Source organism: Labeo rohita, chromosome 3 (genome assembly GCF_022985175.1).
Source record: "Labeo rohita strain BAU-BD-2019 chromosome 3, IGBB_LRoh.1.0, whole genome shotgun sequence".
Taxonomy (NCBI): Eukaryota; Metazoa; Chordata; class Actinopteri; order Cypriniformes; family Cyprinidae; genus Labeo; species Labeo rohita.
In genome coordinates, this window is record NC_066871.1 from 6,544,194 (window position 1) to 6,559,823 (window position 15,630).

At 36.9% G+C, this 15,630-nt stretch overlaps 1 protein-coding gene across 1 annotated transcript; it reads left to right on the top strand.

Moving 5' to 3' along the window:
- Positions 1–102: 102 nt before the first annotated feature.
- On the top strand, positions 103–14,354 carry slc27a1a (solute carrier family 27 member 1a). The gene is made up of 13 exons (XM_051106321.1): positions 103–430; positions 587–754; positions 2,318–2,712; positions 2,793–2,957; positions 7,062–7,131; positions 7,219–7,310; positions 7,469–7,578; positions 9,732–9,941; positions 10,014–10,140; positions 10,457–10,594; positions 11,920–12,084; positions 12,180–12,326; positions 13,515–14,354. The coding sequence occupies exons 2-13, from the start codon at positions 588–590 to the stop codon at positions 13,670–13,672; spliced, it is 1,944 nt and encodes a 647-aa protein (XP_050962278.1). The 5' UTR covers positions 103–430; position 587; the 3' UTR covers positions 13,673–14,354.
- Positions 14,355–15,630: the final 1,276 nt, after the last annotated feature.

Genomic DNA, 15,630 nt, shown 5'->3' on the forward strand with positions numbered 1-15,630 from the left:
ACTGACATAAAAAACAACGAACGTTCAGTTCATTTTTAACAGTTCGTTAATGACGCGACGAGTTGCACACTTTTATTGTGAAAACACCGTCTCCTTTCAGCCATTTTGAAAACCCTCCTCACCAAGTCCGGCTTCATGTTGGTCCCAACAGTCCCAACAGCCCCAACAGCCTGCCTGTTAGTAAACACATAGTTTGACAGAAAAAGTGCTGCACATGAAGTGAAGATACTTACTGAATAGTGTACTTCTGAATCTAACAGACTATCTTAGTCAGTTATCCCGCCTTCTGTGTTATCGGTCGCTCGTGTTATTTTCAAAGGGGTCAATAGTTTGGACATAAGTGTGGTCAGTCAACCTCTAGCTGCACAGCAAGGTCGTCCCATGTCTTGACAGATCAGGACTGGCTGAGCTACACATCTCTCTACCATAGGTAGGTTTTTATGACTGTTTTATTGCTTTATAATACTAGCAGAAACAATGAGCAGACAGTGTGTTTCACACATGTTGTCTGAATACCAAAGTGGAGACTTTCATTCACTGCTGTGTTTGTGATTGAAAATTGATGTATAGCATGTACCTGTTTCAGGATGCACTATGTGGCGAGTGGCTCCCTCTCCTTGGGTTCCCTGGGCCTGCTCCGACTGTTTGGGGCATCCTGGTCCTGGAGCCTCGCAGCAGGTTTGGGTGTTTACTTAGGAACAGGAGGCTGGCGGTACCTGTATGTGGCGGTTCGGACGGCTAAAAGAGACATCAAGTGAGTGACTGATATTTTGGATGTCACATCAACTACACATTCTGCCCTGCTGACTAAAAACTGACACCAGCCTAAGCTTGTTGCATGGTTTTATCTGGTTCTGTTCTAAGAATTCTATCATAACTTACTCATCATCTTTCTAACCTGTACACTGGTGTTCAAAAGTTTGCGATCAGTGAGATTTTTTTATCTTTTTTAAAGAAGTCACTTATGGATTTTTATGGAAAAGTTGCATTTATTTGATCAAAAACACAGAAAAAAAAGAAGTATTACAAAATATTGTTGCAGTTTAAAATAACAGTTTTCTATTTTAATATACTTTAGAATAGAATTTATTTCTGTGATGCAAAGCTGAATTTTCATCAGCCATTTCTCCAGTTTTCAGTGTCACACAATCTTTCAGAAATCATTCTAATATGCTGATTTATTGTCAGTGTTGGAAACGGTTGTGCTGCGTAATATTTTTTTGGAACCTGTGATACTTTTGTCAGGATTCTTTGATGGAAAAAAGTTAAAAAGAACAGCATTTATTCAAAGTAGAGATCTTATCCAACAATAGAAGTATTTACTATAACTTTTTATTAATTTCAAAACATCCTTGCTGAATAAAAGTAGTAATTGTTTTTAAAAAAAGAAAGAAAGAAAAAATGTACTAACCCCAAACTTGGAACGGTAATGTATGTTATTAGAAAATATTATTATTTTAAATAAATGCTGTCCTTTTTTAATGTTTTACACATCAAAGAATCTTCAAAAAAAGTATTTTAAAATTAAGCATTTTAAATCAGCGTATTAAAATGATTTATGAAGGATCATGTGACACTGAAGACTGAAGTAATGATGCTGAAAATTCAGCTTTTCCATCACAGGAATAAACTCTATTTTAAAGTATAATAAAATAGAAAGCCACTATTTTACATTGCAATGATATTTCACATTATTTCTGTATTCTTAATGAAATAAACCAGCCTTGATGAGCGGAAAAAAACTGTTTAAAAAACATTGAAAATCTTACTGATCCCAAACTTTTGAACGGCAGAGCACGCAACCTTTTTTCCATGAAACTTCAAAATTTAATGTCATAATGTGATTCAGATATTACATACCCTTTTTTTTTTTTTTAATGCATGTCACTGCTCTTGTTGTAAACCCTTCAAACATGCATTTTTTTTAAATGCATAATATCCATGCATAATAACTTTCTCTTCCTGTTGCAGTGTCCGTTTTGTGCCAACCTCAAGTGGTTGGCAAATCAATGGAAATTTGGTTGTGAAACCAAAGAGCGGCTGTCAATGTGCTGCCAAATTAACATAATCCTGTTGAACCCATTGTGAAATATGCATGGGGAAATCAACATTCTCATTTGTGTGGATTCCTATTGAAATGACTGGATTTTATCCACAAAAATTTGCCAAAGAGAGTTAAATGTGACAGAACTTTTAATAACACTTATTAACAGTGACTTTAAATAGTCAAACAACAGCTATGAAAGATGTGAAAATGATTATACACATGGATAGCAACTTAAATGACTAACTGATTTCTCCTCCTCTTGTCTGTCAGCGGTCTTTACGTGCTGCTGAGGGTTAAACTGGCACTATGGCATCATATTCGTAACCGAAACACCATACCCTCCATTTTCGCCAAAACCGTGGCTAAGCACCCAGACAAGCCTGCACTTGTGTATGAAGCCACTGGGGAAACGTGGACTTTCTCCCAGTTAGATCAAATTTCCAACGCTGTGGCCCACTGGGCACTGAGCCAGGGCTGGACCTCAGGAGATGTGGTGGCGCTATTCATGGAGAGCCGGCCGCTCCAAGTGGCGCTCTGGCTCGGCCTGGCCAAAGTAGGCGTGGAAGCTGCGCTCATCAACTTCAACCTCCGACTGGATTCGCTCCTGCACTGCGTGGGTGTGTCGGCATCCCGAGCAATAGTTTTCGGAGCAGAGCTAGCAGACGGTGAGCCTACATCCTTCTCTTTCATTTTTACCTGGATCATGCAACTAATTAATTGCTTGTGCCTCCCTGTGTGTGTGTAGCGGTGTCTGAAGTGAGCTCCTCTTTGAGTGAGAGTATGGTGCGGTTCAGCACGGGAGACCTCAGACAAGACCAGATGGCTGCTCTGAAATGTCACCCCCTTGACTCCATTCTGGCATCTGCCCCCCGACACCCACCACCCTGTACTGTGTCCAGGGGCTTCAACGGTGAGATTTACAGTATTGCAAGGTTTTAGCTGTAGAGCAGAGTTGTCAAACACATGGGATCATGGGTCCAATACAGCTTGTGGAGGAGTCTGAAATGATTTTAGGTAGAAATGCACCGATGTATCGGCCAACAATCGGTATCGGCCGAAAAAATCTCTGAATTTAGGGCTGTCAAAATTAACATGACAATTAGGCATTAACAGTTAAAAATAGCAACATTAAAGCAGGCCATTTGACCATATGAATCACCCGTAGTTTAAGCCAGCTTTGCCAGATCCGCAGTTTTTCTCTACACCAAACATTTGTAGCGCGCCTCGCATCCAATAATCATAAAGAGCTCTGTGCTTTCTTACTTCTGAAAACAAACAACATCTCAGCTTTCAAATCTTGTACATTCCATCACAAAAACAATGAATGCCATTTTGACGCTTTTAAATATGACATAACAGATCGTTATTGCACCTTAGTTTAAGCGGCAGCATGGAGCGTGAGTCTTTTCCAATTTTAAAAATTACAGTGCAAATTACACATGATGAATGCACAATATAAGGTATGTTGATAGATATAGTATGGCTTACCAAAATGTATCATGTCTAATGTAATCGCTCAATCGGTGTTTCAAAGGCAGAAATATGCCAATAAAACAGATTGTGAACAATATGTTACTTAATGAGACGTTTACCTCAGCAAAGTTATCCGCTGTTCACAGTTAGCTTAAGGATTAGTTAGCTATAAAACAACATTAAAGAGGAGTTTTTTTCCTTAATGTATTTATGAAGAAATAATAAAAAAAAAGTTAATGTTTAAGTTTATGAGACATTCTACCAGAAACGTACATTATTTGATTATTATTAATAAAAGTGGTTAACATTTAACTCGTTCTTTTTTCTTTTTTTTTTATCAGTATCATTTGATTTGAATTTTAAGAATGTGAGAACCATAACTTTTTACAAGAAAAGATAATTGTCTGTTGTGCTAACATCTATTCACTGTTTAAAACTAAAACAAATGCTTGAAAGACAAACTCATTTATATAATGTTAATTAACATAAACGAATAAGACGAGGCATGGCATGTTTAGCAAACACTTAGGAATCAAATAACATTTAAAGAAAGCCTCCATAGCGTAACGTGACATAAACAGCGAAGACAAAAACCAACTTGTTCACCTTCTCTATTTTAAGAAGCGGTCTTTTATTTTACTTTTGCTTGAAAACGAAATCCTCTGTCCTGTCCGCTTGTGCTGACGCGGCGAGTATAAACTAGGCTCTGCTCCTAGATCACTTGCACTGAAAGCACCTCTTCATATGATTAGAAAAATCTGACTCCTGCTGCACTGTCTGCCACGCTCGCTTTTTGCTTGAAGCAGATCAGATGCTTTGGAGCAGCACAGACCATGCACTGGCACAAATTTGATCATGTCAAATTTTAACTCGCACATTCTCAAAAAACTGTCGCAGTCTAGAACCCTGCAAATGATAGGGTTCCCTGTGTAGTTAACAGCATTGGTTAAGACAGATTTTTTTTCCTTAAGAAAATCAAACTATCTGTATCGGTATCGGCCAATATCATTCTGAATAATCGGCAGACAAATTCAATATCGGTGCATTTCTAATTTTAGGAAAAAGACATTTGTTTATTAAAAGGGTCATGAATTGGTAAATCAGATTGTCCTTAAAAACATATCGCAAGTAACTCAAAACTTGCTTGTTAGTCCAAAAACAGCCTTTATTGAAACCAAGCTTACAAACGACTAGTTTTCTACTACCGGGTTTATATTATGTAGTAGAGATGAGTACATTAACACAAAACTGCCTGCACAGACACAGATCAATGTATCTTCATCTCATCCACATGTTCTCATCCCATGTGAATGAAGCTATACCGCAAAAGGAACACTTGGAATAAAAAAATGTTAGATTTGCACCACAAAACCAGTCATAAGGGTCAGTTTTTGAGATTTATAATGAAATTGAAATAGATTTTTTAAATTTATAGGTAATCTGATAGCTGAATACATAATTTCCACTGATGTATGGTTTGTTAGGATAGGATAATACTTGGCTGAGAAAGTCTGGCATCTGAGGGTGCAAAAAATCTAAATATTGAGAAAATTGCCTTTAAAGTTGTCAAAATGAAGTTCTTAGCAATGCATATTACTAATCAAAAATTAGGTTTTGATATATTTACTGTAGTAAATTTACAGAATATCTTAATGGAACATGATCTTTACATAATATCCTAATGATTTTTGTCAAAAAAGAAAAATCAATAGTTTTGACCTATACAATGTATTGTTGGCTATTGCTACAAATATACCTGTGCGACTCAATACACCAAATTGTAACCGTTTATAAAAGCAGCCTGCACAGTTCAAATGAGTTTGACACTCCTGCTGTAGAGGTTCATTCAGGGGGGAGGAATGAGCCATCTGATGGATGGATCAAGTGGCATTATTAGTGTCTTTATGTGCACATTACTTTGACTATCAGTGCACTGGAGTGTTACATTTATTTCATGTCTTGTGCTTTTACGATCTCTGCTGCTGCAGTTTTGTAGCAAAGCATTCTGTTGTGGGCCATTATTAAAGTTTTTATGGAGGTAAGTTAGAAACTTCTAGACAATTAGTTTCAAGTCTGTATGGTGGACAGGTGGCTTTAGAATGATTGATAATCATTGTCTGTTTATCCTGGTGGCTAGTTGTGTTTTTTGTCGGTTATTAGTATTTGACGTTTACTTTTGATGTCCTCCCTTCCAGTAAGTATTCCACTTCTCCAAGACTGCATTTGTCCTCTGTTTATTACAAAATATGATGGATTACCTATTACACAAGTCGTTTATAAGAACACTGCAGAATGTGCTGCTGGCAGTGGAATTGGTTTCTTTGCATAATAGCCCTGAATCAGTCACAACTTAAGTAGCATATTAATAAGATTTTTAATTTGCAAGTCACAGAGATCTATTAGCTCAAATAAATGTATCCAGTCGTCTGAGGAGATGGTGATCTATCAAGTGGTCCTCAATTCTGTCAAGAGCTCTTTTGATGATACAGGACGATAATCTGATTGAAGACCAGCATCTGAGTCAGACAAAACTTACAGACAAAGAAATATTTGAATGTCACAATAGCATCATTTTAGAATATTTCAGAATTTTAAAATCTCAATAGCAGAATTTTAGAATGTTTCAAAATTTAAAGATGTCAAAATAGCATAAATACAGTATGTTCAGCATAGGCAATGGAAAATACAATATTAACTTGTAAATCATCCACTAGGTATGTTACAGTAGCAAAAATTGGTTTTATTTTATTATAGGGACAAATTCTCACTGTTAACTAGTTGCTTATTAGCATGCCTGTGATTAACATACTGGCTGTTTATTAGTTCTTATAAAGCACATATTCTGCATGATCTTATTCTACATCCGTAATCCTAATAAACAACAAATTAGGATTTTGAGACAAAAGTCATTGTTAGTGATTTGTTAGTAGTGAGAATTGAACCTTAAAATAAAGTGTGACCACAACTTTCAGTAGCTGAATCAAATAGCAGTGAAATTTAATGATTGTCAATACTATTTTTGATACTACAGCAAAAGATAACATGATATTAAGTAAATTAAGTAAGAATCATTTTTTATTAATATCAATGTTGAAAGCAGTTGTGCTGTTTCATATTTTTGTGGAAACCATGATACTGGTTTCTTACAAGAATAGAAAGTTCTAAAGAACAGCAGAGTGCACAACAATTTTTACTAATTTTTTACAATCATACCTTCAAATTCTAGTGTGAAAGATTACCTAATTTTCTAACATTTTTAATTAATTTGTAGTTAATAGTTAAGACATGTTTACATATTTAATTCTTTGATTTTAAAAGGATGGAACTGACTGTAAATAAACAAATTATGAAATGTTCATCATTTCATATTGTGTATTATGTGTACCTTTTTTAAACATAGTAAGCTGTATATCCTGAACACTAGACAATTAGCAGTAAACTAGTATTCCAAGCATCACCCATGTCTCATTAAAGTTTTGCATTTATATTACATCTGCGTTTATTCATTTAGCAGTTAACACTTTTTCCTTTTCTCTCACAGATCGTTTGTTCTATATCTACACTTCTGGCACCACAGGACTCCCTAAAGCTGCTATAGTGGTGCACAGTCGGTAACTTGCTCGCAGCCAGATCACATAAATGAATACTTGTAGGCCCATTTTTGAAATGAGCTTTCATAAGCCACTTCTATTTCCTAGATATTACAGGATTGCTGCTTTCGGGTACCATTCTTTTCGAATGCAGCCGGACGACATCATCTATGACTGTTTACCCCTCTACCACTCAGCAGGTATTGTAATAGTGCATATGTTGCTCCTGATCAGCTGTTGACCTTACAGACTGGTTGTCTTTCTATGAATACATTGTAAGCTGTTAGAAGTTGTTGGTTTCAAACATACTGCTGCAGATTTTACATGCTGCGCATCTTTTGAATTTACTCTTTAACAGGTAATATTATGGGGGTGGGCCAATGTCTGATTCACGGTATAACTGTGGTGGTTAAGAAGAAGTTCTCTGCAAGTCGCTTCTGGGAAGACTGCATCAAACATAACTGCACTGTAAGTCACCTGTGTTTGAGTCATTAATGGCAAATAAGAATGTCCGAGATTATGAAAATGATCATTTTAGACATTTGTAACCTGTTGGACTAGTTACATATGGTTTTTGAAAACCTTTTCAACAAAGATTTACAGTCATGACCAAAAATATCGGCACCCTTGCAATTCTGTCAGAAAATGCAACCCTTCTCTCAGAAAATTGTTGCAGTTGCAAATGTTTTGGTACTCACATGTTTATTTATTTTTGTTTGCATCGGAGCAACACAAAAAGACAGAGAAGAAAAGTCAAATCTGATACAATTCCACACAGAACCCAATTCAACACAGAGTTTCTTGCACCTCTTTACTGGAATTTTGGACCATTCTTCTTTTGCAAACTGCTCCAGGTCATTCAGATTTGGAGGATGTCTTCTCCCAACTGCTGTTTTGAGATCTCTCCACAGGTGTTCTATGGGATTCAGATATGGACTCATTGCTGGCCATTTCAGAACTCTCCAGCGCTTTGTTTGTAACCATTTCTGAGTGCTTTTTGAAGTGTTTCGGGTCATTGTCCTGCTGGAAGACCCATGACCTCTGGTGGAGACACAGCTTTCTGACACTGGCCACTACGTTGCGCCCCAAAATTCTTTGGTAATCATCAGATTTCATGATACCGTTCACACAGTCAAGGCATCCAGTGCCAGAAGCATCAAAGCAACCCCAAGATATCTTTGAACCTCCACCATGTTTGACTGTCAGCAGTGGTGTCCTCCCGGGTTTCTTACCATAGCGTCCCTTTTCATTCAGATGGCAGCGGTTAGTGTGGACTAACACTGTTGTACGCTGTCTCTGCAGATCAGCTTGAATTTGTTTGAAAGTTATTCAGGGTTCTTTATCCACCATTCGAACAATGCTTCGTTTGCTCTTCCATCCATGTCTAGGGAGGTTAGTTACAGTGCCATGGGCTGTAAACCTCTTGATGATATTGCGCACAGTGGACACAGGAACATTATCTCTGGAGATGGACTTGTAGCCTTGAGATTGTCCATGTTTTTCCACAAATTTTTCTCTCAAATCCACAGACAACTCTTTACACTTCTTTCTTTTCTCCATGCTCACTGTGACACACAACACAAAGGTTGAGTTAACTTTTCTCCATTTTAACTGGTTGCAAGTGTGATTACTATATTGCCCACACCTGTTACTTGCCACAGGTGGGCCTAAATACAAATTACAGCTGTATCACATGTTTAAAAAGCAATCATTTCTTACAATTTTGACAAGGTGCCAATAATTTTGTCCAGTCCATTTTTGAGTTCTGTGTGAAATTTGATCAAGTTTGACTTTTCTTCTCTGTTTTTTTTTTTTTTTTGTGTGTGTTGTTGCAGTGCAAACAAAAACAATAAGCATGTGAATACCAAAACATTTGCAATTGGAATCAAACCTCTATGTGAAATTATTTACTTTTATATGGTTATCTTGTCACATAATGACAGAATGATTTCCTTGGTTATTTACATTTATGCATTTAGCAGACACTTTTATCCAAAAATCGAACAAAAGAAATCTGTCAAGGTGCTAACAATATTCACAATATTCAGTGCCAGGTTTGTTTGACAGCTAGGTTGGGAAACAAGCAAAAGAAGAGGAGAATTTGTGTGTGTGTGTGTTTAAGTGTATTGGTTTAAGGTTGGAGTGGTTAAGGACTTGTGGAAGAGGTGTGTCTTCAGCTGCTTTTTAAAGAATGTGATAGTCTCAGCAGTTCGGGTGGAGGTTGGTAGCTCGCTCCACCAGAGAGGAACAGACAGGGTGAATGTTTTAGAAATTGAGATTTTGCCTCATTGTGAAGGAACAAGGTGTGACCATAGTGATCTGAGCTGGTGGAAGGGAGATATGAACCTGACATTAATTTTATATAATGCCCTTAAAAAATATTAAAATGTATTGTAATATAGGGATTTAAAACATAAGTCATTGTTTGAATTAATTGCATTTTTAATGTTTTTTTAAATAATAGATTCATTTGTATATGCATGATCCCGATCCCAGACGAACCCCCAATTATAATGATTAATTGTTAATGAACGAGTAAATTGAGTAATAAAAAAATAAACAGTTCATATTATAATAGATAGTTCGTACTCTTACAACAGTCTTTTCTCCCTTTCTTGCAGGTTGTGCAGTACATTGGCGAGATTTGCCGTTACTTGCTGTCTCAGCCTGTGCGCCCCTCTGAGCGACAGCACCGTGTGCGTTTAGCCGTGGGAAATGGGCTGCGGCCGAGCGTGTGGGAGGCTTTTATGGAGCGCTTCGGAGTTAAACAGATCGGCGAGTTCTATGGAGCCACCGAGTGCAACTGCAGCATTGCCAATATGGATGGCAAGGTCAAGTATCAGTGTTGTTCTGAGAACATTTGTGTATACAATTGCAAATGTAACTTACTCTCAACATTGTAGGTCGGAGCTTGTGGGTTTAACAGTCGCATCCTGCCAAACGTGTACCCCATCCGACTAGTGAAAGTGAACGAGGAAACTATGGAACTGGTTCGAGACAAGCACGGACTGTGTATGCCTTGCCAACCTGGTGCGTTCACAGCCAAGAACTCTTTGATTGTTATGTTTCTAGAAGATAATAGGTTTCGCATAATTTTAGATCTAATCTTTCTAATAGAAGTCTGATATACGGTGGCCTAAAAACATATTTGGACACTTTAAAATGTATTAATGTCACTGCGTTAAATAAAACATCAAATTAAATGGCATTTGATTTAATTGGTTTAAATTTGACTGCAACAGACTAAAAAAATGGACACAATAATCAATAGTAATTTTCCTCCCACAGATTTCTTCTGTGCTTTTATCGTGGGTTTTTCTCTTCATGTATTGACTTCCACTCACAGGAGAGCCTGGGCTGTTGGTGGGGAAAATTAATCAGGAGGATCCTCTGCGTCGGTTTGATGGGTATGCTAGTCAAGATGCCACCAGGAAGAAGATCGCCTACAATGTATTCAAGAAAAACGACTCTGCATATCTGTCAGGTGCACCTTTATCACTCGAAAAGAAGTGCTAGTGTCTAAAAGTTTCTAACAGTCTGAAAGTAAAATGTCATGGAAGGTGAAATGAAAAATAGCAATGTAAATGTATGTATGCTAATCTGATGTGACATTCTGATCATGATGATTCTCTGTATTTTGTTAAACAATATTTACAGATAACTTAAAGTCTTTGAAACCTGCAAATACTCTATGCCAATTAGGGCATCCACAACAAAAATATACTTTAGGTTTTTTTAAGCAATATATAAAAATCTGAATTCTGAAAAGAATAAATGTGACCCTGGACCACAAAACCAGTCTTAAGTAGCACTGGTATATTTGTAGCAATAGCCAAAATTACATTGAATGGGTCAAGATTATCATTATTTTTCTTTTATGCCAAAAATCGTTAGGAAATTAATTAAAGATCATATTCCATTAAGATATTTTGTACATTTACTGCCGTAAATATATCAAAACGTAATTTTTGATTAGTAATATGCATTACTAAGAGCTTCATTTGGACAACTTTAAAGGCGATTTTTTTCTCAATATTTTCATTTTCCATTTTTTTTTAGTTGTATCTCAGGCAAATATTGTACTATCCTAACAAACCATACATCAGTGGTTATTCAACGTTCAGTTGATGTATAAATCTCAATTTTAAAAAATTGACCCTTATGACTGGTTTTGTGCTCCAGGGTCACATATCTGTTGCATTAATGCATCATTTGTTAACATTTTATGACTGATCCCTGAACCAAGCTTCAGTGGATTTGGACGTATAGTTTGGGACAGTTGCCCTGCTGGAAGTCCAATTGTCATCAAGCTTCACTTTGTGCACCAAATGCATCACATTTTTTGTCAAAATGGCTTGATACTTTAATGAAACATCCAAAAATCCATTTTGTCCTTCATACGGTTAAGATTTCCACTTTTTGCAACAGCAAAGCAACCCTATAAAGAACTGGTTGACCTCCATGTTTGATTAAGAGGATTGTGTTCTGCTCATAAGCCTCACAAGCCTTTTATTGCACCAGACATAAGGCTGATAGGTCCAAAAAGTTCTAGTTTGTCACATCACGCCATAGAACATTCTCCCAGAACTCCACAGATCTATCCAAATCCGTTGCAGCATATTGAACTTTGCTTTTTATGTTCTTCTTAAGCAGGAAATATTGTTGTTTACCTTCAAAGCCCTCCAAAGTTTTCTAGTGCAACATATTTTAAACTTATAAAATTGGCTGCCAGCAGTGGCACTTTTAGGGTTAGGTGTACAGTATGTTGCAGTACCAAGTCAACTATTTTGTTGGTATGTTGTCTCTCAGGTGATGTTTTAGTTATGGACGAGCTTGGATACATGTACTTCCGAGACCGGAGTGGTGACACGTTTCGTTGGAAAGGTGAGAACGTGTCCACTACTGAGGTGGAGGGAACTCTAAGCAGCCTGTTGGATCAAACTGATGTAGCAGTGTTTGGAGTAAACGTACCAGGTGAGATAGCTAAAGCTACTTTCGTCCTAAAGTTCACAGGACCCATTAAGTATATGCGTCAGATATCCTCATATACAGTGTGTGTGTTTGTATAGGTGTGGAGGGAAAGGCTGGAATGGCTGCCATTGCTGACTCAACAGGAAACTTTAACTGTAATACTTTCCTGAAAGAGATTCAGCAAGCTCTTCCTCCATATGCACGGCCAATATTTCTACGCATCTCCCCATGTGTAGATACCACAGGTGAGGAAAGATCTCCAGATGCCATATGGCCAGGAATAGATGATATATTAAAGGGTTAGTTCACCCAAAAAATAAATTTCGGAACACAAATGAAGATATTTTTAATGAAACCTGAGAGCTTTATGACCCTGCATAGACAGCAACACAACTGTCCGTCAAGGCACAGAAAGGTAGTAAGGACTAGGGCTGCCCTCGACTAAAGATTTTTCTGGTCAACTAGTAGTCGTTCATTGTAAGCATTAGTCGACTATTAGTCACACGTTTATTAATAAACCATATAAATCATAATAATGAGCCTTTAATTGCCTGCATAGCCTAATAAGCGTTCAAGCGCACTGGCAGATATAATGATTATGAATGTGTCTGAGAAAAACAGCAAGGAGACTGCATTAACTTTTTAATAATTTATTGATAAATAGCTCAGGAGATGAAGTCGGCTAAACTCGTCATCTCTGCAGTAGTGATCCACCTGTATGCACATTGCATACAGATTACGTAATCTGAGAATATTTGAATTGGTTAATTTGAAAGTGGACATTTCACTCTATATATATATATTTTTTTATGTTCGTAAGGCAAGTACACAACAGTTTCGAAGTGTCAAGACAGAGACCGAAACGTCAGAAAGCGCATCCTGTTTGCTTTAATTTATTTTACAAAAGCGCAACGTTTCGTTGTTATTTTGAGTGCACACAAATAAACGTAGTCTTTACAGATTCGAAAGTTGTATTAGTCTTATCTGTATGACCAAAAATGACGGAGTATTTTAAGTGAGCGCACCGGCGCGTCCATCTGTCATGCAGTAAGCGCGCTACTATTCAGCTTCAACACACTTGAATAACGCACATTTTTCTAGGTTAACATTAGATTGAGCAGCCGTGTAAAGTTGAAGATACATACATCTTTCAGATGAAAAGCCATATTTAAGGTTGATGAATGATAGGTGAGCATTTGGATGTCCTGCTCGATGTACTATACTACCACATAGACCAGCCATTAACAATCTGTCATGGTCTGCGTGAGTTTGCCACTTCCTGTGTTTTTTTGTTTTTGTTTTTTTTGCGACTAAGTGACTTATAAAATTTTGGTCGACCAAGCCTTTTCTCATTGACTATTAGGAGGCAGCCCTAGTAAGGACATTGTTAAAGGACATTGTTTTTCTGATTTCTTACTTTTAACTATTCACAGGAACATTCAAAATTCAGAAGACCAGGTTGCAGAGGGAAGGATACGATCCACGCCTCACAACTGACCAGATCTACTTTCTGAACTCCAGGGCGGGCTGTTACGAGCTTGTGACCGAGGATCTGTACAATGCTTTTGAAGAAGGCAGGATATCCCTTTGAGACGAAGAAGAGAAAGTAGTCTGAACCTACCTGGTTATCTTCCAACCTGTGAAAGCACACAGTGTTACCACAATGCAACAGAACCCACTCAGATTTGTTCTGGTAGTATTTAGACATTTTTTGCTTTTACATTTTAGTTTAAATTAAGAGTATTGCTTTTGACCTCTATTTTTTTTTTTTTTTTCTTTTTTCAATTTGGTAGCTAACTAGAACGCACAAGCTGTCTTCACAGTGACAAACTGAATATCCAGTATGCAATAGATGAGACGGTGAGAGAGAATTATTTTAATGTGTTTTGAATTCTGATTTGATGGTAGTGTACAGATGACAAAATACATTTGCACTCCCAATTTAACCAGTTAAAAAGAAACACAACCACTAAAGCCAACAGGATGAAAGATGAAACTCCACTGTCTGGTTTTAACACTACACACTTAAGCCACTAAAAAGCAGCTGGTTGAACTTTTTGAGCCTGAAAAGATGATAACAAGTGAATGTTAACAGACTTGAGATTTTTACTAGATGAAAATTTTTAAAATGCCTAACTCCAAAGTGACTTTTAGAAAGCTGAACATGCTGTTGTAAAGAGCCACAAACAAAGTGCCTTAGATTTTACCTCCTCAAGCTTTACCCAAGTTTGATATGACAGGATGAAATGGCTGACACTGATATGTGAACAAAAGCGTTTTGAAAGCTAAAACTGTGTAATCGCATTAATTTACTGCAGACTTCTGAATGATTAAATGAATAAATAATCATTTTACTGCAGACTCCTCTTTTCTGATTCTAATGTCCTGACCTGACATTTCATTTTTGTCAAATTGGTATTGTATTTAAACATTTTTACAACAATCCTGATTTTGGATTTTAAAGGATTAGTTCACTTCCAGAATAAAAATTTCCTGATAATTTGCTCACCCCCTTGTTATCCAAGATGTTCATGTCTTTTTCTTCAGTCAAAAAGAAATGAAGGTTTTTGACAAAAGTATTCCAGGATTTTTCTCCATATAGTGGACTTCAATGGGGATAAGTAGGCTGAAGGTCCAAATTGCAGTTTCAATGCAGCTTCAAAGGACTCTACATGATCCCAGCAGAGGAATAAGGGTCTTATCTAGCGAAACAATGTCATTTTCTAAAAAAACAAATAAATAAATAAAAAATTATATACTTTTTAACCACAAATGCTCGTCTTGTACTAGCTTGACTTGCGCATTATGACTTAGCCACACATTTAGTCACGTTGGAAAGGTCATGCGTGATGTAGGCGAAAGTACCAACCCAGTGTTTACAAAGCGAACATGCAAAGAAAGTCAAACGCCCTTTACAAAGTAACAACGTTTTTCTTTCTACCTTAACTTTTTGAACCAAAGTACACAGCCAAAGAACTAACCTCGTGTGACCTTTCCAACGTAAAGATCCGTGAAGTCATGGACATGCATCGCAGAGCTAGTGAAAGATGAGCACTTGTGGTTAAGAAGTATATACATTTTATTATTTTGTTAGAAAATGTCTGATCATTTTGCTAGACAAGACTCTTATTCCTCAGCTGGGATCAAGTAGAGCCCTTTGAAGCTGCATTGAAACTGCAATTTGGACCTTCAACCCACTAATCCCCATTGAAGTCCACTTTATGGAAAAAAATCCTGGAATGTTTTCCTCAAAAGCCTTAATTTCTTTTTGACTGAAGAAAGAAAGACAAGATCATCTTGGATGACATGGGGGTGAGTAAATTATCAGGACATGTTCATTCTGGATGTGAACTTCTCCTTTAAGTAAAATGTGACCTGGGCATTTCTTGACAGTTTTGCTGACATTCACTTATCTGTCATACAACAGCATTTTAGTGCCACATTAAAAAACATTAAATTCTAAGATTACGAGATTAAAGTCATAATATTACGAGAATAAAGTCGAAATACTATGAGAATAAAGTTAAAATACTACAAGAATAAAGTCAA